The sequence below is a fragment of the Ascidiella aspersa genome, chromosome 4, assembly GCF_963924565.1.
Source record: "Ascidiella aspersa chromosome 4, kaAscAspe10.2, whole genome shotgun sequence".
NCBI classification, from domain to species: domain Eukaryota; kingdom Metazoa; phylum Chordata; class Ascidiacea; order Phlebobranchia; family Ascidiidae; genus Ascidiella; species Ascidiella aspersa.
In genome coordinates this window covers 25,652,451-25,677,200 of record NC_139450.1, presented here as the reverse complement: position 1 = coordinate 25,677,200, position 24,750 = coordinate 25,652,451, and the positions used below count along the sequence as shown (strand labels likewise).

Here is a 24,750-nt window from a genome sequence, read left to right as displayed (position 1 = left end):
ACACTTATACTTGAAATTTGAATGACCGTTGAAGTCTAATACTTTTATAAAATGACACCGTGCATTGCCACCTTGGGAGACGGGGATGCGAGCACTTTTTGCACAATGTGCCGAAAAATGTGCACGCAAAAATGTTCAAAAATGGTGCGCACATTTTAAAATACCTTCGAAAAAGGGCACACTTTTTTCCAGAATGTGCGCACATTTTAAAATGCGGCAAAAATGTGCGCACTCGCACATTTCGAGAAAGTTAATGTGGGCACAACTCCTTACTCTAACTTCAACTAACATTCTGAAAAAAGTGCGCACATTTTTAAAGCCACTTTAAAATGTGCGCACTTTTTCAAAACCATTTTAAAATGTGCGCACTTATTTGAAACCATTTTAAAATTTGCGCACAATTTGAAAAGTGCGCACAATTTTGACGGCATGTTAAAATTTGCGCACAGTTTTTGTACATTTTCGCGTGCACATTTTTTAGCACACCGTGCAAAACAACGCCACGTACCTTGTTGCACCTTTGTCACCCTTCTATATTATTAAATTAAAGAACCAGAATAAATTTCACCCGGCCGATAAATTGTCCGAAGTCAGATTTTTACGAATTGGTTATGTAGCGTCATTTACAATTATATTCCAGGCCTTGACGTGGCTTGGAAAAGATGTGAGCACTAGGGGAAATTGCAAGCTTCTCTTCGACACCTACGGCCACCATTTCTGCCAAGCTCTACCTGTATACAAAACCAGGGCTGTGTCAAGTGCGCTATATATGACCCTACTTCAATTGATTAACAGCCATTCACTTTATCAAATCGAGGAACTGTCTCCGCAGCGCGTTTTCTTAAAGGTAAGTATACCTGTTTGCGAAAAACGTGTGGATAAAACCTTTCCTTAGTTGATTAAAGTAAGTAGGCTGTGAGAAGAAATCTTCTTCCCAGAAGAAGGCGAATGAATACCGCATTTAATTTTGATAACCTTGCAACTATATTTTAAATGACGAAAGTAAGTATAATCAAAATGATCGTGTAGGTAGTATTACAACTTTTAAACAATTAATTAAAACGATAAAACATGCTAAATTGATAGAACACGGTGAACGATGTTTTCTTAAGTGTTTGCCTTTCTATTTGTAGTTACAAGACGAACAGGTGATGTCCTCCCCAGTTATAATCCTTATTATCTGTTCAACAACATAACGCCGAACCACAATCCCATAACACATACTGCCTTCAATATGAAATCTTAAGTTTATGGATAGACCGACTATTTAGGTTTCCTGTGAACAACAAGATTATACCAAGGATCAATTAAGGAAGATGGCCGCCAAGTGTGGTTTGGACGAGGCTGGGATTAAAACGGACCAATTACTTGACATTCAAGGTAGAACTTAAATATGAAATATGTCCTAATTTAAAAGCTGTTTTCGGAAATAAAACAACTATAATAATATTATGTGATAGTGGTGAAATATTATGTTAAAGTGGTGAAAACTGCTTGTTGATTTAATCCGAATTTTTGGTTGTTAAACAAATTGCAATCAAAGTAGGTAGCCTAAGTATTTATTAAACGTTCTTCAAAAATGTCCCTGCCTTTTCATGAGTTACCACAATATGTACACCAGCCTAAAATCCTCTGCATCAACTCGTGTTTTTGTCACGGCAAGGGATATCGATATTAAAATAAGAATTTAAACATGCGCGCAGGTGCATTTAGCGAATTTTGCTTGAATGGCGGCGGAACGCTTCCTATTTTCGAATTCGACGAACGCACCGACTGTGAAAACAGTGGTATCTGGCGAAAGTGCACGGCAACCTCGTTTATCAAGGACTGTTTGACCAGCCACTTGAACGTGACTTACGATCATAACTCGGTGGAACATTTGACTGATGAGTATGATGCTTACGCTACCCACCTTATGTATCCCGATTTAATAGAGGGCACGTCTTTGTTGGTAAGATAATGGCTGTGTTTAATGGATCAATAAAGTTTTTTCTGTGGTTGCAGCTATTAGCCATCGACACTAAGCACGTAATTAATTGAAAAACAACACAACCTACAAAAATCATTACAATTTTGTAAATATGCAATTTTGAGATAAAATCCCGTGAGTCTTCAACCAACTAACCGAATCAGTCGATCAATTAGGATATTAATGCAAACCAGGCTAATGCAAGCAAACTCGCCTGCGGCACGTCCTCCGGCCATACCGGATGTTATAGTGGATCGCCTGATTCGGTTGGCCAAACTTACGGTGTATACCTAATATTATGTAAGCCGTAATCGTTGATCAATCAACAACTAAGAAGAGCTAGATCACAGTCCTTATACATGTAAGTGTATGCATCTTTGAACTGGACATTATTCTGACAAATTTAACATAAACGAAGCTCCATTGCGTCCATTTTATTTCAGCGAAGATTGTTTGTGCATTTTCCTTTTACGACACTATCTGAAATATTTATTGACCCCTTTAGCCGAGACGAAGTGTGAAATTGTCACAAGATTCTGCTGCCAAGAACATCTTGCAGCGACTTGGACAGGACACAAGCAAGCCTGACATGCTGTTAAATTTCACGGAGAAACTACAAAGATATGCAGATGATGTGGATCTCATTCCTGTTTATCACACGTTTCAAGTTCGTGCTAATAAGATAGTGAAATCTCGCTGTACAAATGTAACGCCGCTACGAAAATGCCAATTAGTTCTTTTTAGTGGTTCCGTAAAACTTTGTTAGTAAGTTTTGTAGACCCGCAATAAATCAAAATAACTACAATATACTAGGGGAAGTGTGGGACCCCTGGAAAGGATTTGTTTTTTTGCTAATACCTTTTGAATTACAACTCAAAAACACTCGCGGTTATTTTCTTTGGAAAGCTTACAGCTATGGGTACCTACTTGGAAACAAATAATTGAAATCTGACATATAATTATACTTTTTAAAAATAAAAAAGGTAACTTTTTGTTACATAGGTCCCACCCGTAAGGACCTATGGAACACCCAATGGGATCTATGGAACAAAGCATGACTGCATCTAAACACACTGCGCTGAGCATTCCTGAAGTGCATAAGGCTCAGTTAATGGTGTAGAAATAATGGCACAGAATTATAATAAAACCACATAAAAACGGGCACAAAATGCTGAAATGATATTTTTTTTATTTCTGGTAGAATTTGCAACCCAGGTTTCTTATATCAATAAAAACAAAATAATAGTCAAATTTAAAAATAATAATAGTCAAATATGCGATTTCGTCGATCCACTCATAGGGATGTCATATAGCCTAATTCATCCACTCACAATAAATGGTTCGAAAATATCCACCGTATGCAATTCCGCTATTACAAACTGCAATTGACGGCAATATCAGCTTTAAAATTTGGTACTGCGCATGCGCATGTCCGACTCGGGACTCTGGTAGTTTTACGTAGTCTTACTCGAGTCCCGAGTCCGATTCCTTCGAGTGCCGATTCCGACTCAGTTTCCGCAGCCCTGGTCCTAAGTGAACAACCCCTTGTTATATGGTCTTGTCTTAAAAGTTGGCATACTTTATCCTTAAAATCTAAGAATATGATCACAAAATGATCGAGAGACCAATGAAACAGACTGTTCCAAAGGTCTTCTAATTGCCATTTTTAATAAAAAACACTCATAGCTAGCCAGTACTCTCAACCAAATTAATCAAACTAACTTTCAACATGTAGCCTACCTAGATATCCCCTCTCTCCACAAAAAAATATTCACTGCTTTAGAATTACCTAAAGACTATCAAAACACCTTACGAATATCAAGCTAAACAGTACCAGTACATTTTTCACTTATAGAAAAGTGAAAAATTTAAATAAACCAACCATTTTCAAAACCACGCTGTAGAACTTTTTGGACAAAGTTCTGTACACAAAATCTCATTTCCACGACCAAAATTTTATATAGTTCCGCCAACATGGGGCGCAATATGCCAGTGTTCCAAAGAGTTCCTACTTAAGTAGCCTTTGCAAATTGCGTGAAAAATTGACCTTATCTCATCTAACGAACTTGTGGTTTACCTTAAAAAACCAACGTGTCACCTATTGTGTACTTTAGTTTGTGTGGCATCTATTTATAAATATGTTTTTCTAACTTAGTGCTACCACCGTTAACAATTTATTTTGGGTCATTTTAGATCACTCCTCTCTTCCCTACCGCAACGCAGTACGAGTGTGTAGCATCAAGTCCTTGTCTTCATTCAACAAGTCAGGAGTTCTCCATACGAAGCGAAATCACCGGATTTGCAAATGCCGTCGACGCCCGCGAATCAGCAGCCCGCAACGCCCTGTTTATGTTGGGCCAGTTGACTTGCTAATTTAACAAACTTTAGGTTGTTCGTAAACGTGCGAAGCTTTATTTGTGTTGAATATACCTGGATTCCATCACCGTTGTTCCCAAACAGTCGCCCTTTTCTACTATTTTCTAAACTTTTACGAAAATTGGCATTAGACTACAGCTTTTTTCTGAAATATTTGTATAAGGGCTTTGGTTTGTTTAATATTGCAGGTAATTTTGCAATATTTATAGTTGTTTAAGCTATCTAAAATATGCCGTATATTTTAGCATTATTGTTTTTTTGGCTTAAAAAACGTTGTTTGTGTAATTATATTTTGATGCGCAAATGTTGTGTTGCTGCACTTCATTCGCCTGTGAGCACTGTGAAATTGCAACTTATTTCCGGCGACGATGATAACATCTAGTTTGTAAAACATTTTACGTTGGCGGCAAACTATTAAATTTACTGAAAGTGCATTTGTTTAAGACTGTGCCAGGGTCATGTGATAGGAAACACTGCAAATTGCAATACTAGTTAGTTGGTTGATGCTACTAGGTCAACATGCATAAAAATAAATTGGAATATCAAACCACAATAAATTTATTTGATGAATTCATTAAAACAAGAGCCTAAACATTACAGCACCTTACAAACACACGCGATCGGAGCTTTTTAACATTGTTAGACCGAAAGAACACTTTTCAGTCGTTCATGTTTTATTAAATCGTGGAAAACAAAGACGACACGACAAACAAAGAAAATATTGCACAAACAAGAACAGAGAATAAGATGTATGTGGAATTTATTTTTAAAACCGAGTTCGGATCATGTTTGCTATTATATTGAGAAACACATAAAAATGATCACTTCGAAAAACTGTTTAAATAAAACCGGAAAGTTTAATGGACATTCAAATTTCAAGAATCTGTTGATTTTATAGTAAAGAATAAATTACATTAACGAACTACATACCTAAATAAAACAATGTGTGCAACTGTCAAAAGTAGAACTAAGCATGTGGTTTACAATAATTAATAAAATAAATACAAAATCCTTTAAAAATTAGCAATACACTCACTGTTATTGAGTTACTTATGTTATCATAGTTTAAAAAAGATTAAATAAACCTTGTTTCAGCGGGATGAGAAAGAAACTCATGAGCCCTTATTTCTTGTTTGGATAGCTACGGACGTTGTTGTACGAAAAAAGCCCAATTTAGTACCACAAAGGAAGCGAGAATGAATTACTCCATCTTGATGCGAAAGGATGTCATACGATAGATGATGCTGTCCCAGCCGGGATCCATAAACCAGATGTAGTAGGCCGAGGCGAGCGATGCCAAGGCGAAGATGACCGTGATCCAGATGAAGAGATTGATGACGATGGCATAATCGGTCATGGTTGGCTCGGCAACGTTTCCTATTGGCTCGGCATCGGTGGCGCGACGGTTGCGGATCACCTCGAAATCTCGCTGCCGTGGACCGGCAATGTTCAACTCAGAGAGCAGCTGGCCGGCGTACAACTCGTTTAAGTCGTTTGCGAACTGTCAAGCATATTGTGATTATCAAATCACTAAGACGTAAAAGGAATTTTAAAGCCTATACATCAAGATGTTGAAAATTAAAAAGAGAGATATTTCGAAATGTTCAAAATGCTACGTACTTCTGTATGGGCTTTGATATTCTTAAATACTACAACCTTCAACCATTATACTCCAAACCGCCACTAGTCAAAATTCAAAAAAAATATTTAAAGTTTGTAAAACAACTAGCTTATGACTTAATTTTTGTATCTTTAATAAAAAAATACCTTTTTAATCATTTTTTTACATAAATGATGAAGGTAAATTTCTCTAAACTGGCCAAACCACAGTTTGTAAGAAAGGTAAACAGCACAAACCTGTGGAATAAATGTTTCAAGAATTTCCAGAGCAGTTACGACCTGGCATGACTGCACACCATAAGTCTGAGCCAAATCCTGAAGACCGGTCAGTGTGAAATGAAAATTGTCTGGGAGGTTGTCTTTGGTTACAAATGCTGATTTGCCAGTCAGCTAAAAAATAAAAGCATGACATTAAAATCGCCTTTACCACATTTGGTTTACCAAAATATTCCTATTTAGCAAATGACTAAACGCTGATTTCCTTAAAACAGCTAAATAAAAGTAATTTTAGCCAGTGGTTCTCAACTGGGGTGCCGTGGCACACTGGTTGCCGTTTCTAATGCTCAAGGGTGCCAAGAGATATTTGAGAATTTTTAAAAATCAGATTTTTGGTCAACAACTTTTTTTTATAAAGATTAGAGTGGAACAAATCCAATTATAACTTCCTACGTTGTGTAGAGTTGTTGTGTGTTGCTCCAGTTTCGTTTGCGACATTCTAGTGAACTACCTACGGTAAAATCGTGTATGGGCGCCGCAATCTATATGTTATTTCTATGGGGTGCCGCTAGCCATAAAGGGTTGAGAAACACTGACATTACAAAAAATATATGCTGCATTTCCTGTGGATACCTCAGCTAAAACATCCTTCAAGGTCTGAAGTTCACTTAGAAAAATTGCATCTGCTTGCTGAGTCGCATTAAGACAAGAAGGTTGCAATGAGGAAAGAATGGACTGCGAGGTAATAAGGTGGTCCTTCATTTCATTAAGGTGCGCAACGACCTGAGGTTCGAAGATCAATCTGTTACTAAGTGGAATGTTGTAGTTGACACCAGAAAAGAAGAAGTCCTAAACATAATAAGGCAATGAACATTAAGAGAAGAAACAGTTTAAAATAGCACAAATGGTGTTTCAAACTTTAAACCAGTAAACCAGTAACCAAAACATTTTTTTTTTATTCTGGTGAATTTTTAAATTTTAACAAAACCAAACTTTAGTTACTCTAAACACAAAATACTTTACAGTTAAAAACATTTGTTTAACTAAAAAGTTTGTATATTACTCCATATTTTTTTCAGGTAAGGCAGGGGTTCCCAAAGTGGGGGTAAGTTTGACTTTTGAAAAACTTATTGCACAATTTTTTTCAAAATGAAAACATAAAACACAACTTTTTACTGAACTATGTGTTATTTTAAATGGTTATGTTTGGCGAAACAGGGGTGTTTAATTCTGATGTCTATACACTTTCTGTTCCCTTTGCTAGTGTAAATTTCAGTATTTTTAATTTGATTTCTAGGGAAAAAATACAAAATTGAATTTAACAACATATATATATATATTATATATATGCTACCATGTAGTCATAACATGTTCTAAGATGCACAAAAATATTGGGTACATCATTTAAACACACTCAGATAAGAGGCCACCAGTATATCTTTACTGTTTGTTATTTTTCTATATTTGGTATGCTTTAAATCATTCTTTAATCATGACTACTTTGTTTAGTCATAAAATGTCAGTTCAGTGGGGATACCTTTTGAACTCTATCTAATTCCAGGCACATAGGCTTGCTTGTTTCATCACTAAAGGAATCAACGATTGCGCGATTAGTTTCCTCAAGTGAAAGTTCACCATTTCCAGATGTCCAATACATGGCTACAAACTAAAACAAAAGCTTCAATATCAAAAATACATTGCAATCAAGAACATATTTTTTATACAATAAATACATAATTAAAATATTTGTTATACTGCAATATCTGTATACATTTTAATAATATAATTGCTTACTGTATTTTAAAATACATCAAAACTGTATGTTTATTGCAGCAATAATATTACGGTTACCACTTGCCACACATTTTTCGGAAATAAATTTAAAGACATTTAAAAAAAAAATAAGAATATTAACTAGAATAAACCTATAAATGGTTTGGATATATTTTGAAACCAAACAATATTAATACCATGGTCAACACAAGAAAATATAGAAATAATGTTTTACTTAACACATAACTTCCCCAAAAAAAACAAAAAAAAAGGTTTTTAAACAATTTTTTAATTCGCTAGATTAAAATGGAGTCAAAACATTTGAAAATTGAAAATGGCAACCATGAATATAAACAAAAAAAACTCATAGGGAGAAAGCATAAAAAACAGTGCAACATACCTTATCGTCCTGCATTGAATATGACGCTCCAGTTGGAATTCGCAAGTCAATAAGCAAGTTAGCTTTTGGTCTGTTGAAGATATCTAATTGCTCAACACCTGTAATATACAAGTGGTTATGTAAATCAGTTCGCCATAACTGTTTCCATAATCGATAAAAGTGTTACTTGAAATCAAAACATCAAGCAATATTTAAACAAAATTATACCCTCCCAAGAGTTAGTCCTGGATGTTGATAGACCCATCAAGTAATTAACTACTCGACTTATGTCTTCATTTTTTAGTACTCTATGGCTGGTTTGAAGTTTAATACTGCTTGGAATAGTTGTAAAATACAGATCTGCATAGCATCGATAAGTCAGACCTGTAACACAAAAATGCCACTCGATTAAATTTCAGCAAATGTATGGCCTGGATCCTAAATTAAAAAGTATTATTGTAATACTAAGCCTAGAAAAGAGAAGAAATGGCCTTCAAAAAGCAACAGTCTATAAAAACACAGAAGACCAATTTAAAAAACCGAGAAGGCCAACAAAGTCGCTTACTCAATAAGCATTTCAAATTCAAAACTCTTTCACAGTTTACATTTTTTTCCTAAATTAAAGGGTGCAATACATAATTTGAGTGTGCACCAAGTTGGAAAGTTTGGCCTGAATCCCCCGCGCAGTAGCACTTTCAGCCGCGGTCACAGCCGCGCATTTTATAGAAAATGTGTTCAGCCGCGCAAATCTGACTCGAGCAAACGCGCAAACTTCTGTATGAAACTTAACAAGCACAAAAAAAATTGGCGGGCCGCATACTGAAGTTGCATAACATTTTTTAACGCTAGTTTATAAGACGTATATAATATAATGCATCATATAGAATCACTTGCGAAACGCTAAAAACGCACAGTTCGGCGATTTGGTCACGCATCAGTGGACATCGGTCATGTGTTTAGTGACGTCAAATTAGGTAATTTCGAGTAATATTGCATATTAAATGCTATCCAACTTTTTAAATATTTACCTGCGCACTGCGCCCGCACACCAACCAAAAAAAAAAAAGCGCAGTGATTCAAGTATTCTATGAACGCTGTAAGTTTAATATAAATTCGAAATTTACAACTTTCGGTAGCCTGATGGTTTATTTTCAGCGGCGCAAGTTCAAGTCGAAATTTTATTTTCAGCCGCGCATTTTTTCAGCTGCAAAACATCTCCCCCGCGCAATATCCAAAGTTTCCAATCTGGAGTGTGCACACAAATCGTTTTAAAAATATCAGGTGTGGACCTGCCACACAATGCAGACTAAGCCGCACAAATTTTATCAGTCACTTTAATAGGGTGTCTTAACTTAAGGTGTCGACACTTTGCTGCCATGGAATATTAGTTACAAAAAGCAGGTAGGTTACAAATGTACAAGTGTTCTTTAAAATTGTTTTATACTTACAGACAAAAATGCAGACTGACAAGAACCATCTCAGCTTCATACTGAGTATAGAACGATTTAAGACAGTTCAAGAAAAAATTAAAATAACTCTAAAACAAACAAAAATAAATACAACTTATTTGTTATAATAGCGAATCTATTCGAATTTTTATTTATCTGAACATATCAAACAGCCAGTTTTATACAGAATGACTTTTTTAAACAATAAAAACAAAATAAACTAAAACTTTAATAGCAAAGTAACAATTTACAAGATTTCTGTAGTTGAAATTCACTCAACCAAATCCATAATAGGTCCCATGATTAAAATGGTTTTGTTTGGTAAATAAAGAAAATTAGGCAAAAAACATATTATCAATAAAAATAAATTAAAGAATAAAACAGTATAGTTGCAAATGAAATATAACAACAAAACTAAGAATTAAAAAATTTAATATATTGCAAAAAATATAATATTTACGTATATATTATTTTCCGATATTTGCTGATCACGGGAAATTCTGCGATCATGTGACAAAACTAGGTGGCAAAAATATTTAATTTTAAAGGTAGGGGACAAATATTATTAATTTATTCAACTATTTACCATTAACTTCAAAAGTGAATCAACAAGAAACGCATTCATAAAAATGTAAAAATATTTTTAATACGTAAATTATTAAACGTCTATTTTGTGCTAAGCTCTTAATTTTAACTTGACGCCATTCCAAGAGCTCAGGTGACCCTCCGAAAATTGTATTGACATGTCGTTCTCTCTTTTTTGTTGCCCCTTCATTTTGCAGCTCTAAAAACGGCAAAAAATTACACTTTGGCAAAATAGCAACTGACACATTTAGCACCATTGACCAAACTAGGTGTGAAAACAATATTTTACGGCAAGTGACTGTGAAGGAGCATTGCTAGTTTCGTGTCGACGACCTATGTTTTTTGTTTGCCCTCCCTGTTTTTTTTTTATTTTTTTTTATTTTGTTTTTTTGATATTTTGTATTTTGTATTTTGTATTTTGTATTTTGTATTTTGTATTTTGTATTTTGTATTTTGTATTTTGTATTTTGTATTTTGTATTTTGTATTTTGTATTTTGTATTTTGTATTTTGTATTTTGTATTTTGTATTTTGTATTTTGTATTTTGTATTTTGTATTTTGTATTTTGTATTGTATATTTTATATTATATATTTGATTTTTTTCCTTAACTTGTTTCTGCAAGCAAAAACAGATATGGACTGAAAACTTCCCCACTTAACTTCTGGCTTTAAAGCGAAAGGGGTTCAAATATGGCGTCGTAGTATTTGGGAAATGATCGAAACATATATTTGATAAATAGAATTTACGTAGATAATGCGTACGGCCATGTTGTTACATTTTTGCCAGGTAACATGATCAAAAAGAAAACATTATCATTTTCTTAAAATGGTTTTACGCCTATGGCTTTTGCCAACATTTACTCGGGAAATTTCTACCATGTCTTTTTCCGAGCAATCACCGTTTAAACAGACTTTAAATCTGAAAACTCTTTTATGTGCCTGATACGCCACCTTTTAAATCGAATATTTTGCCAATTTAAACCAAATAAACAAAGTGCTCTTTGACTTATTTTTGTAAGGCACCATGTTATGACGTGACTGTGTAACGTCGTCGCTAAAAATGCAATAAACTTAATTATTTTTCTCGCTGCGCCCTTGTACAATTTTAAGTCGTGTAGGCTTGGTGTTGATATGTTTGAATGAAGTAAGATACAAAACAGGTGCAAACTGAGTGGTGTACACTACCCTAAGGTTTCGCATTTAAATTTGAGATAGTAAAATATGCTGTTTAGTCAGAGCAATACGTTATTTTTCTAAGAGAAACTTCTTTCTAAAAAGCAAGTCGCACGCGCCCACTGTTACTAAGACAGGCCCTTTCGCACAATGAACGTTGCAGGTGTGGGATAATAAAGCGCAGCAGGATGCCAGCCGCCGTCGCTTTGCGAGCTAAATAAAGCAAGTGATATGAACGCATTCTCTGTTGAAGTTTTTTTGCCGCTAGATAGGAGTTGATAGCTGTAAAGGACTAAAACGATGGCGTCATTGTTTTTTTGTCCCCCAATTAGAGGTGACTAGGGTGCGGACTCCAAAGCAAATGTAACCCTTCTCTTAAAACTTAATTTAGACTATACATACAAAATTATTATAAAATTTAATGGTTTTTGTTTACAAAATTACAGGGACTACATCTTTCATATTTACAAAAAAATTCTCCACCCGCCCCTCAAGTCACCCTCTACCACAACATTTTATGTTTCTCATGCGTCCTGCGGTAACAAACTAAATGCCCACCCCAGCGCTAGACGCTCGCTCGCCCAATAACACCCTATTGATACTTGATTATTAGGCGAAGCTTATCGCGAAGTAATTGGTCGCCCGAAAAAACGCTGACGCCGCATTGAAAGCAAGCATTATAAATGTGTCGCCGATATTCTGCTTTGAACATCCCTACTCGCAATGCTTCCCTGCGATAATTGTACGGTGGGTAAAAGTTTATTCACGGCCTTACCTCTTTGTGCATTACCGCGACAATACGATGAAATACGATTTGGAGAATATTGGAAAAATCGTATTTGGAGAATATTTGCTATTTGCACCTGTTTTGTGTGTTGCTTCATTCCAACATATCAACACACAATTTTAAGTTGTGTAGGCCTGGTGTTGATATGTTGGATTGGTAACATGCGAAACAGGTGCAAAGAGAGAGAGGTGTATATTGCCACCGGATTTCGCATTTAAATTTGCGCCGGTAAAATATGTTGTTTCTTAAAAGCATTTTGTAATTTTACTAAAGAGAAGCCTCTTTTTAAAATGCAAGTCGCACGCGCCCAATTTTGGACGAGTCACAATGAAAGTCTCACGCGCGGGACAATAAAGCGCAGTAGGCGTCCAACCGATCCGTCAAAGCAAGCGAATATGAACGAATTCTGTATGGAAGTTTTTCTGCTGCTAGATAGCAGTCGTTAGCTACAGAGAGCTAAAACGCAATGTTTCAGGTTTTTGTCCCTAAACTAAAGGCCCCTGGGGACGCAGCCTCATAAACCTCGACATTGCACCTTCATACCACTCTACGCCATGACTGAAAATTTGAAAGTTCTACGATGTATATTTTATCTATAATGCTCAAAAAATTGGTCTGAAACATGTTCGAGCAAAAAGAAGTCCCGAAAATAAATTTTTTCGTATAATAAGCAAGGTGGCAAAAAATTGATAGCTGTTGCCCTAAGAACTATTTGCAAGCCGCTTGATTCGCACTAGTTACCAATCGTAAAAGGTGGCGTTTTGCCGGTGCGTTTGTATTAGGCTACACTGGTATCTTTGTCGATGCTTAAGTAGGCCGAAAAAAAATTCGCGTTTGCCCTTTACCCAAGGAAAACATCTTTTGTAATCTGCAAGTAGTTTTATGGCGAAAGAGGGTCTTGAAACGATTGGGAAATTTTTTATCGCCTCTTCGTATCGTTCTTCACTGTCGAGTTTAGCTGGCCACCATATTGTTTTGCGTGGTATATATCTTCTGTGATAGGCTTAGAAAATTGGTTTTACTATTTTGTACCCTATCGACCTCAAGAATTATTTTTTTACTGCTACAGGGCAACAAGGCATGTTAGCTGGTGGTAATTACCGTCTCCGTGCTACTAGTTGTAATGGTTTTATAGCGGCGAAAAGAATAATTTAGGTTCGCTCTCGTCTTGGAGCTGGGTTATAAAAATTAGTGTAGAAGACAATAGCAACAAATAAAAACACTTCACCTACACATACACTTGTTAGCATCGCGTTAAACTTACGACTGTTATCGACCTATTTAGCTCGAGATCATCGAACTCCCTAAAATTATGTTTCGAAAGAAATGCAAATAGCCTATAGGATACACTATATAAGTGGTCGGCAAACATGTTTGTCGCTACTTAATAAAGTACTCTTTTCAGAGTTATTGGAGGCCCACTACGTCGAACATGGCGGATCCAGGATATTTGTTTTGATTTGGAGGCTTTAGAATGACGTCCCAAAGGTACGTCATAAGACAATTCTTCTAAGAAGCACTTGTTGTTCTCGGACGAACTCGAGCGCATATATGAAGCTAAAATCCAGTTGGCGAAACTAAAATCCAGTTATCCATGTAGAATAGCGGGTGATAGGTGGGTTCAGAGCCGCCATTTATTCCAACACACCAACAAAAGTTATTGCGTTCACTCGTTCCTATACGAATGCTTAGCCATCATTCCCATGAGAATTTGTTCGGCTAAAACACTGAGCAAAAATGTGATTGCATAATACTCGCAGGCGTTTATTAATGCAACATCCAACCAACCGAGCCTGGGTAAACTGCTAGATCACGTGACTCCGATCACATGTCCGTCTGGAAAATCCCAGACTACTTTTAGCCAAACAACAAGGACAAATTTGTAGCAATAGGTAATAATACTGGTACGCTTTTTTGCTGTTGGAACTGGCCATTTGATTTTTTCGGCCAGTTTTGCGTACGAAAATAATTAATTTACTTAAGATCTTTATTAATATCGCTAAATTCAATCAAAATACCCAATTATTGCTATATATTTAAAAAAAAAATTTGTTAGAATTTCTATTGGTTCTAGTTTGAACTTTGCTTATACTTTGTTTAATTGTTTTGGCATGATTCATCATAAACTGTCTTGACATGTTTCTTTCGCCAAACAAGGTAAACTTTCAACTGCCAAGAGTAAATTGTACTTTTTTTAGTGTAAACATATATTCACTGTGCTATTGTATTATGGGTTGGCGAAATTCAAGGTTACATTACGATCGAACGTATCATTTATTTTTTTAGTTTTGATTTTGCATGAACAGTATGTTTCTGCATGCCAGAACCAATTTTAAAGTAAACCTTATCAAAATCGATGATAAAACAGTAATATTTTAGGTGTCTACGTATGTTTTGAGAATCTTAAAATCTCAAGCATCCCAACTTAAATAGATCAGGCTGTTCGTTTTTGTATAACCCGGCACCCAACACAACAAAAGGGTCTTACACTCGCTGTACGAAATGCTTGTCCATTCAAAAGTGGGTCAGTATTTTATTGAATGCTGACTATTTGTTTCTACTGTACAGCGTGTTTACAACAATGCACAGGTGAACTACTAAACAGCTCGTAGATCACTTTCAGAAACAAAAAATCGCTACGACTTACATTTTATTTTATTATACGATTCAAGTAAATTCTCATGACACATTCAAGGATACGGTAAAAAAGAAACCTGCTTTTGGCGTTACAGCTCTTCGCAAAAACACGAACCACTAGTTTTATTCGCAAAATGCAATATTTGTAGTAAAATGTCTTTTTGTATGTAATATACTACAAGTTTTGCCGATAACACGAGTTACTGTGTATTGGAACATCAGCGGCAGTACAACAAATTACCGTAATACGCTCAATATTAAATGTCTGGCAAATATCGGCATTAGACGTTGATAAATCGACAGATTGTGATCAAGGATAATCAAGTGATGTTCTGATTAAAGCTTAACATAACGGATAAACCTTCAACCGTTTATCCAAGTAAACAACAGGTCCCGCAACAGGGTTTGGCGGGTAGGGAAACCCTCACAGGATGCATAAACGAGACCGCATTGCTTGGTGGAGGCCTGGTAGGCCCAACGTTATATAGCTTTTCTGCACAGATGAGTTCAAAACACAGATGCAAGCCAGGTCCATAAAGAAGCAATGAAAACGACTTTGCAGCTGCAGAAATATGACTTGGTCGATTCACGATACGGTCAAAATGGAACGGTTTGACAGATAAACATTTTGAATCCAAATCAAAACCGTCGGAGTGAACTACCGGCGTGGTGCATTGATGTGTTCAAAGATTAATAAACATGTTCGGTCCCGCTCACAGTGTGTGTGTGTGTTCAAATCATGCGCGCGCTCTTGCGCAGTTCGTGTTGCCCAGGGGAGCGACGGCGCGCCGGAACAGGACGGTTTTACGAGTTCACTTTCTCTTCTTGGCGTCGGCCCGGTTCACTGCAGCGATGTCGCACAAGCTTGGCTCTTTGAACATGTGAACTGTGAAAAATGTAAAAACAGTATTTTTAGACCGATAGAAGGTGTCGTTTGGGTTCGCGAAAGCTAACAGCTTTCCACGCAAACACGAATTCTCCGTTTTAACAAGTTTTATTGTACAAAAAGCGTGGTACATTTCGCGAGAAAGACTTTTTAAAAGGTGGCATAACCGGCGACAAAATATTACAAAAAATTTCTACAAATAAACAGAGAAATATTTCGTTTCTACTAATGGCGTGAGCAGGACTTGTCATAAAAAATATATTCACAAATATATTTAGCAGACAATGTAACGCATTCAAAAGATACGCAACATACTAAAACAGGGGTTCTTAAACTTTTTTCACTGTTGACATTCTTTTTTTGCTTCACGTGGACCACGGTAGGCAAGCAAATTTTACAGAGATGACGTCATTCCTCTATTTAGAATTAGACAAAATACCAAGGTTTTTTCCTCTTATGCTTTTGCTCACCTTCAATGGGCTTTGGTACGAAGTGAGTACACGGCTTGTTCTTCTTGGCGTGCGATCCCTTTACCGGGACGCCGTCCTTGCTGATGCCGATGTTCCACGCCCGGCCGCTTTCCAGCTGCTTGTATAGGCACGACGTGTACACCACGAAATTGTCGAACACCGACTCCTTGAACTTGCACTCTGACGTGTAGGTGTCCTGTGCCAAAACAAAAATGTCGTCATTGTAGCAACATAAGTACGCAAAATTTTGAAAACACTTTAATAGTTGTTTGACCAATAAATAGGAATCATTCTTAAAGATAGCCAGAAATATCTTTCACGCCATATAAAAGTCGGCCAAAGTAGGTATATGAGCAACTAACTTACAGTGGTAAAGAGGCGGCCCTCGCTATTCATTCCGATGTAGAGGAGTGTGTCTCGATGCTGAATGGACACGATTCGGAGGCCGACCGGGATCAGGTAGAACACGGTGGAGTCCCCATCTTCCGGGATCCCCAGAACGGAACCGCTATCCCGGTCCACCGAGAGGTAAAATCCCTGTCTTGAGAACAGCTGCGTTTCTACGCCCTTCAGCTGCGGCTCTGTTGACGAAACATGAGAATGACGTTACAAAATGCAATCGGCGCCGATTTTGGCGTATTATAAAATTCAAGTTAATTTTGGATTTTGAAATTTTGATAAAAAATAATACTTGCTGAAAAACCGGAATTTTCTACGTCAGTTTCTTGTTAACAATATTTTAAACGGATTTGATTCAAGTTTGCTATTTTACACAAAATCACCTTGTGTACTAGGTGCCAACTTAGTGAGGTAATGTTTGCCTTTAAAAGCCTGCGTTTTTACCTGGTTTTAAAACTGTTCACACCGTACCGAAATTTCAAAGTCAGAAGATTACAGATTATTAGATTTGCGTTGTGCCACGAAAGCAGTCTGCTGTTATCAAGAAGTTGGGAGTGCGCAGTTTGCTTTTGCACGCTTGCATCTTGCCTAATGGGTTGGCGTATTTTAAATCCGCCATTCAGCCGAAACCCAATAATCAATGCGCCTCACGTCTCGGGCAAGAGTAAAACAAACACAGCATCATCAGTAGAAATCAATACCAAGTTTTGCGCTCGTACTGCAGCGGAGAAGATGTTAATGCCGCATTGGCATAAATAAAATAGTTAAAAAATAATACGATCCTAAAATGATCGCGTTCTAAGGGAGTTTGTGATTTTCCGATCTGAACACGCTTTACGAAAGCAAGTATTATGCCAAATAAAAATAGTATATATCCTTGATGTTATTATTTCACGTTTAAACATCTTTCCACAGAAAAGTGTGTGGAAAACGCAAGCGCAACCGACAGCATATTTTTCATGCTTCTGTTCGTTCACTCTGATCAGTATAATCTGTATAAAGAACCATTACATCGTTAAACAGACAAAAAAACTGTCGGTATCGTACCACGGTGACTGCCTGAACTCGACTCTTCGTGTCTAGAAATCAGTATCGACGCTTCGTCCATCGCGGAATGCGAAAACTAAGTTTTCAGAAAGAATTTGCGAACAAGATACCAGCAGTGAAAGAGCACACCGACTAAACTGCATCCTTGTAGTTCGCCGCCACTTTCTTTCATAACTCTTTAATATTTCAAGGAGCCGCGGTTAAGGCGGCTTCGCGCGGTGAAAACATTTACGTGTCTTGCTCAAAAATTGTCGTTTGCCAATGAAATTTTTCCACAGCATGACGCGAAAAGTTAAATTATTCATCGCGACTGCGGATGGGGCCGCTTAAGGCTCGGCCGCGCATCACTTTAAACGAATTGCTTAAATTGCTTTTAATCCGATAGCTGCGTGCAATTACGACAACAAAATTAGAAAAAATGTCGCACTTTAAACAGCAAACCGTCGTACCTTTATCCGCCTTGTTTTGTCCAGTGTTCTTGAACTTATCCATACCTGTAGCTTCTCGCTTGCGTACAATACACTAACCTCTGACACGTTAAACTCGAGCGCCAACGATTTCACTGCAACCATTAGCAGCGGTAGTCGGGCAGTGTCTTGGTTAACGGTCGGACTGCGACTGCCTGCAACTCTCTGGTCGTCGATTAGGTCAAACGCGGTCCTCGGCGGCGGGTGACGGGCCACGTGAATTAGCAGGCATCTCGCGCGCACCGCAGCGCCGCGAAGGCACTTAGAGCCGCGCATAAACAGCGCCGGCCAAATCACGGCTCTATAGAGCGCTGCGCTTTTAGACCGGATGAAGTTCTCTCACTGCCCGCCGTCCCCCCCACCGTCGTTTGGCGAGTCAACGAAAAAACGGCTTCATGAATATTTTAGCGCTGGGCCACCGAGAGCCCATGGCGTGTGTCTAATTCGCTGGCGCGATTGAGCAAGTTTCCGAGATGACGTGGCAGTGCAGCGAAACGAGCAATTTCGCAAACAAGTAAGCCTCGATCGATGCGAAGGAAGATTTCGATCCGACTTGACGTTTTCGGAACTGGCATAAACAGTGTTTTGCACCTATCTCCCTTCCTCTTCTTTCTCTCTTTTTCTTAAAATCTTTCAAGCGTGTTGGTGACGCCATGCTACCTTTGTTTATGCGTGTTTCTATTGACAGTTATTTTGACAAGTAAAGACCGGAATAGTCTGTATACGTATTTTGTTCTCTTTTAAACGTTTTAATAAACCGCGAAGCCGTTGCTGACTCTTTCCGTTCTTGCACATGGAACTATCGCAACATCTTTTTCTTTCTTACACTTCATTAAAGTTTCAAGAATTTATTTAAATTGGAATTTGTGCATTAATAATGCAATCGCCTATAAGCACGCGATGCTGTTTTTGTTGTACATTGGGGCAAGCGTTGCACTACGTTTGTCTCTCGAAGAGAAAAAATAAACTTTTACTGGTCTTGTACACACTTTTCTTTATACGGATGCTGTAGAAATTTAGACTACAGTAAAAGTCCATATCAACCTTGTTTCACCGACAGGAACACATTATTTGTCGATTCTATGCCCATCGATCACTGACAAAATGGAGTCAAAAAAGTTTAATTGATACTTGTGCTTAGATATATATTGAAACGCAAAAGTCACTTTCTCCTAAGCATTTGTAGTCCAAACCTGCATTTGGTTTGAATTGCTTCAGACTAACATTAATAAAAGTGATGCGTTTTGCAAAGCCTCTCTAAATTGCAAGTCCATTTCCTGTACGTTACAACATGTATATAAATTCATTATATCATCCTAACTCGTTTTTAAAAAGAAATCTTTGTTTTTCAACAGCCTTTAAAAAACCTTTAACAAATTTATCATTTCATTCCAACACATTTTCCCCCTCCGTAAAAAAACAGTTATAAATACACGTACCGTCTGTAGCCATACTTGTAGCCAGAAGAAATTCCAACGTAATAAAGCCTTGCGTACGGCAGAAACTAAACTAACGGCAATAGCAAAATGCTGATGCAGTCTCTGTTGGGGCAGCAAAGGTTTCATGGGACCATGCGAGTTATTAATATTCACCAGGCATTGTTATTGTTCTCCGTGAAAGTCATTAAAGCAGCCAGCGTGGTTTGGGAATAGCAAACGGATAGAAAATATCACGTAAAAAACAGAAAACAAATTGATCGATTAAATGTTTCGCAGAGCATGTAAAAGCGTGCATTTTTTTGGTTTTAGGCAACTAATACTAAATGTTTTGAATATTACTGGGTTTTGTAACCCTTTAATGGAAATATATCACAGTAAAATTTATGCGTTACAAAGTGTATGCCTGGTTACTCTTACGGGTTCATAGCAAAAAATATATTCAGTATTACCAGTGGTGGAATATGGTTTGTTTTAATGTTACTTAAAATCTTTATAATGTTTTTTTAGTGGATAAGTGTTTCTTCGGTAATACTTTCGTTTACACCAAAGGATCGATTTTATCGGTTGCTATGTTGCCTGGTGGAGCATCTTACATTTGTTTTATTACTTTTTTATTTTTTCAAGCACAACGTTTTACTAATAATAACTATTATTTTAGAAAGCAATGACCATCTGTCGTATGCTATAATTGTCAACAACGTCCATATCATTCTTATAACCGGAACTTTATTAAACATGCGACTTATGAGCGACATCGTGCGGTAAAACAAAACCAATAGTGTTTCCGTCAGTAGTCACTAAACCGTACGTAATCTCACGTTTTTTTCCTTGTTCGCTTCGTCCTAGCATAAATTATTAAAAGAGTAAAGTAATCGATTCCTCAATTCCGAGCGTCATTGAATGTTACAGAGAAATGGGCATTTGTGTAATTGCAGACCTTAAATACACATGACGCCCAGTGTAAAAAAAATATTTTTTTGATAAAACATATTGTCAATTTTCAAAAAAATTTATTTAGATTATCTTTGTGTTTTGGCGCATTTAAACTACAAGGACAAAACTTAAATATTATTATAAACTAAATTAATACTGTTATAGTTGACAATTGTTTGTTTTCAAGTCAGTTTCGCCTTTTTAACAAGTTTTGTTGCTGTTTCGTCAAACACTCAATATCGGGCCCGTCAAAGGCAAGTTTAACGCAACCAATCTTACATGTTTGCCAGGTGTCTGATGGCTTACAGCGTCATTAAGGTTTAGAGACGGTTCTCCTACACACAGGAAACACGAAAATCGATAAACGATTGACAAATGTGGTACAGCGCGAGACAAGGTGGATACAGACCACCGCTTTGCAACCACGACAAGTTTACCGCCAGGTTTTTAGTCGACCCGGACGCAACACGATGCAAACTTTCCAAGGTCGCTAATTGGTCACATGAATATTTCAGCCGAGTCTTGGGCAGGCTATACACACGGTTGGCTTGTCGGCTTGCGCAGCGAAAAACGGCACCACAAGATACAAGCGTTGGAAGATTAACTTGCTGGGAATTAGCAGGCTAACAATGTGTAGTGGCGATTGTGAGTAGCGCTTGTATATTTTGATAGCCGCCTGATAAACATTTTGGGTCTAAAGAAAAAACGGTGAAAATCCGAAAAACGAGTGAAAATCCTTTGATTTTCTATGCAAATTGGGGTCTGAAGAAACACGGGTGAAAATCAACGAGCCGACTGCTTTCAAAGCGGTAACGGAATATTGCCAGGGTTGGCAGAACATCGCACGAGTGCATTTCTAAAAATTGGGAGCCTTGCGCTTTTCAAGGCGTTCGCGAAAAGCGTCTTAAAAGGCGGCCGACAACATATTCAAGGGCGCGTTGCATTACATCGTTTCGTGCGCGAAAGTAATTGCATCAACAGGTAAAGGGAAGATACCCGACACTGCCGCGGCGCGCTTCGTGTCAAACTGTCTTGCTGTAATCTGCTGTAACGTGTAGACTCCGCCGTCCTAAGGCCACTCGCTTTCTTGTATTTATTGCCTGGCCGTGCATTTGCTTCTTGCGCGTTTTAACGCTTTCGCGTGTGCATTTGCAATATTAAATGTATCGGTTTCAAGCGCAGCAAAAAGAAATGGCTCGAAGAGTTGAGAGCTTTAAACACTCCCGATTGGGAAACCCTTAACATGACATCTAAATGCTCAAGGGAAACAAAACCGCGTTCTTCACAGAGAAACTTGTAGTGAGAAAACACAACTGAAGTAGTGAGAAATGTGCAACTCTATGAATTTGGAATATTAGGCTCATGCAAATCTTGTTTTTGTGACAACTCTCCCGAGACTTCAGACTTTTAGGGCATATTTTCTTATACTGTCTAGTGACGGCTTCATTCTGAAACGATATGTTATTATTTGGCTTTGCGGAAGACTACGCTTGAATGTGACATTTTCACGACTGAGATAATGCTTGGCGCCAGTGGATCGCGTTGAAAAATATTTTATATTCATAGACGCAAAATTGAGAAGAGCTTATACCGATAGGTTATACCCTTTTAAACATTATATTGTATACTAAAATGTCAAGTATTGCGCGCAAACGCAGTCAAAGATCATAAGCATACGAAGAAAATACGTAATCTATTTTTTTGTAAAACTTTACTGCCTTCTTTCGTCTGCCTACATATATCGTGTTTACGTGTTTACCTTGTGTCGCTGTGTCAACAAACGTCGGTAACCTCAGAAAACAAATGTATCGGTTTTATTGTTTGTTCAGCCTTTGGTTGGCTAACTCTGCATATCGACAACAAGAGAGCGTAAGATGTCGCCGCTTCCTGTCGCATGCCAATTATAGGATAGAGTTTACAGCCGTTCCCTTGTTTTAAATTTCCCTCTGACTTCCATTGCAATAAAGGATTTGAGGAGTGAGACTGCAACTTCCACGAGCGTGCTTTTTCCGAAAACGCAATAAACCACTGCGGTCAGGCGCCTTGGTGGGCCAGTTTCGAAATTTCCAATTTCCCTGGGGGTCGCGCCTTAGGGCGGGCAATTTTACGCCTACGCATCGATCGGGGATTCGCTGTCATTGAACCGATGGCGACTTTTCGTGTTTTATACCTGCGTATTACACGGGTGGCGATTAGCTTCATAGGGCGCCGTGGCACTCAAGTGGACGCTGCAAGCTTAACGTTCGGCCTGTAAAAGGTCATTTTTTATGCGTGATATTAAGCCGGGTTAATCCGCGAAGGAACTTTGAGTGACTCTTGCACGGCGACCAGAAAACAAAAAAGAAGCATTTTATTTCGCCAAAGCTACATTTTTGTTACCGCGAACTCGTTCAAGCCCCGTAAAAACTGTTGGTGTTTTTTAGAAAAAATATTTTCCGCTCACGTTTAGGTTGTTTCACAACAGACCGATGTCTTGTAAAACGATAAGGATATAAACCAGGGCCCCGGTTTTGGTGGGAAATCAATAGAGCGAAGGCCTGTAATTATGCACTAATATCGGCGTCGCGTGTGGGTATACGCAATTATATGGCCACACCTGCTGTGAAATGCCAATCACCCTTTAACAAGCACTGCTAAAACAACTCATTTCTACCTTTTTCATTGTTTTGCTAAACTTTTACTGAAACGAAATCAATGAAACACTGAAGGGCGCTAGCACTTGTTCGAAAATTTAAAAAACACTGTACCAGTAAACTTTCTATTTTTAGGTTGACCTAAAGCAAACTTGATAAAATCCAAAATTTTTCTTTTAATATCAACAAATATAAGTTATATATAGACCAGAGCTTCCAAAATTCTCGATTCCACCCTTTAAATTTAGTAAAAAATTTCCCGACCCATTAGGCTTGACAGTGGTGCAGTAAACATTTCTTGTTGTTGTTCGCTACTAAGCATTCGTTAAAGTAATGTAAAACTCTAATAAATAATAAATTTTGAAAGTTTTTCGTATTTACTGAGTTAGAAAAAATAGGATTTATTTGAATATTGACAATTCTGTTTAAGTGATATAGGCGTGACACTTTCATTGTGAGACACCGCAGGGACTCTCCCCCTGGTTTGAGAAACACTGAAATACACGATAGTCTGATACTTGTAGATTCTATGCCCAATTTTCAACTTTGGCCTTTAGTTGTATTTATCGTTTTCAATAATTTTTTTAGACTTGCAATTTTCTTGAAACATGCGAATAAGCATGGCTGCAGAGCCTATGTTTATACGACAACGGTTATACAATTAAAATATTTCTTACCTTCTTCGGGTGTGCGGAATTTCAGTCCTCGGCCACACGGACACTTGAAAGGCATAGGCGGAGAAACAGTGGCAAAGACGTGCAGGAAAAACTGATGCATAGCAAGCACCCTGTCCGTTCCCAGCACCCAGGACGGGTGGGCCAAGAGAAACTTTTCGCGAGACGTCGAGTTTACAACGAATCAGATTTAATCCGAAATAGGTCGTTGTGAAGCAGTAGGAAGTCAAATATATTTCTGCGCCCAATTTGTAGTTTCTGAATAGGCCACACAATTCTGTCAAGTCTCTATGGATATTGATTCTGGCTTGGCAATTGGTGCAATAGCGTGATCATCGATTTGCTGAGTTATATTCTGTGTCTGGCATTCTTTTGGAGATCAGAAATTATGTCACACTAAACAATTGCAGCTATACCTGTGGCGTAAATTGAACAAATCAAATAGAGTTACAGACAACAAAGATAGGTGCAAATATAATTTAAAATAGTACTAGTTAAGTGGAAATTCCATACACGTCATTTTTCTGTCGTTGCTTATTGTAACGGGCTGTTGTACCTTTACCATTGAAGGGCAAAATGTATGAAACGCTAGTTCGTAAAATACTTTCGCTTCAAAGCAGCCTTCGAAAAATCGATACTAAATAGTTTATCTGTCTCCAACACACACAAGGCATTTACAAACCTCAAATTGTGTTAGTGCCCACGCCATTACTAAATCAATTGACTGGCGAAGGGTGGCCGCACGATTTTTTTACAAAAGCAGGTAAACAAATGTGATAAGTGACAACCATTTTCAGCCTGATCTGAATACCAAACTAGAACGAAAAAAAAAATGCTAC

At 37.6% G+C, this 24,750-nt stretch overlaps 2 protein-coding genes across 4 annotated transcripts; both read right to left on the bottom strand.

Annotated features, from left to right (window-relative positions):
- Nucleotides 1-4,893: 4,893 nt before the first annotated feature.
- On the bottom strand, nucleotides 4,894-9,915 carry LOC146157157 (renin receptor-like). Its single transcript, XM_083387577.1, has 7 exons — nucleotides 9,782-9,915; nucleotides 8,562-8,717; nucleotides 8,355-8,452; nucleotides 7,719-7,847; nucleotides 6,815-7,030; nucleotides 6,203-6,355; nucleotides 4,894-5,846 (listed from the first exon to the last, which is right to left on the bottom strand). The coding sequence occupies exons 1-7, from the start codon at nucleotides 9,819-9,821 to the stop codon at nucleotides 5,547-5,549; spliced, it is 1,092 nt and encodes a 363-aa protein (XP_083243703.1). The 5' UTR covers nucleotides 9,822-9,915; the 3' UTR covers nucleotides 4,894-5,546.
- A 5,048-nt stretch (nucleotides 9,916-14,963) lies between these two features.
- Nucleotides 14,964-24,312, bottom strand: LOC146157156 (fibroblast growth factor 13-like). Of its 3 annotated transcripts, none has more exons than XM_083386583.1 (4): nucleotides 23,915-24,312; nucleotides 16,686-16,900; nucleotides 16,320-16,515; nucleotides 14,964-15,849 (listed from the first exon to the last, which is right to left on the bottom strand). In XM_083386583.1, exons 1-4 carry the CDS (start codon nucleotides 24,012-24,014, stop codon nucleotides 15,776-15,778), a joined length of 585 nt encoding a protein of 194 aa, XP_083242709.1. In that variant the 5' UTR covers nucleotides 24,015-24,312; the 3' UTR covers nucleotides 14,964-15,775. The 3 variants fall into 3 exon arrangements, with proteins under 3 accessions (XP_083242709.1, XP_083242711.1, XP_083242710.1); XM_083386585.1 differs by lacking the exon at nucleotides 23,915-24,312 and adding an exon at nucleotides 18,215-18,554; XM_083386584.1 differs by lacking the exon at nucleotides 23,915-24,312 and adding an exon at nucleotides 17,766-17,890.
- Nucleotides 24,313-24,750: the final 438 nt, after the last annotated feature.

Excerpts from the sequence above, each read along its gene's own strand:
- LOC146157157 (XM_083387577.1), bottom strand. The coding sequence starts at position 9,821 with ATGAAGCTGAGATGGTTCTTGTCAGTCTGCATTTTTGTCT. Across the intron at positions 8,453-8,561 it reads CAGGACTAACTCTTGGGAGG|GTGTTGAGCAATTAGATATC; the intron begins GTATAATTTTGT and ends TGTATATTACAG. Across the intron at positions 5,847-6,202 it reads TTGAAACATTTATTCCACAG|TTCGCAAACGACTTAAACGA; the intron begins GTTTGTGCTGTT and ends TATGCTTGACAG.
- LOC146157156 (XM_083386583.1), bottom strand. The coding sequence starts at position 24,014 with ATGCATCAGTTTTTCCTGCACGTCTTTGCCACTGTTTCTCCGCCTATG. Across the intron at positions 16,901-23,914 it reads ATTCCGCACACCCGAAGAAG|AGCCGCAGCTGAAGGGCGTA; the intron begins GTAAGAAATATT and ends TTTCGTCAACAG. Across the intron at positions 16,516-16,685 it reads AGGGCCGCCTCTTTACCACT|GACACCTACACGTCAGAGTG; the intron begins GTAAGTTAGTTG and ends GTTTTGGCACAG.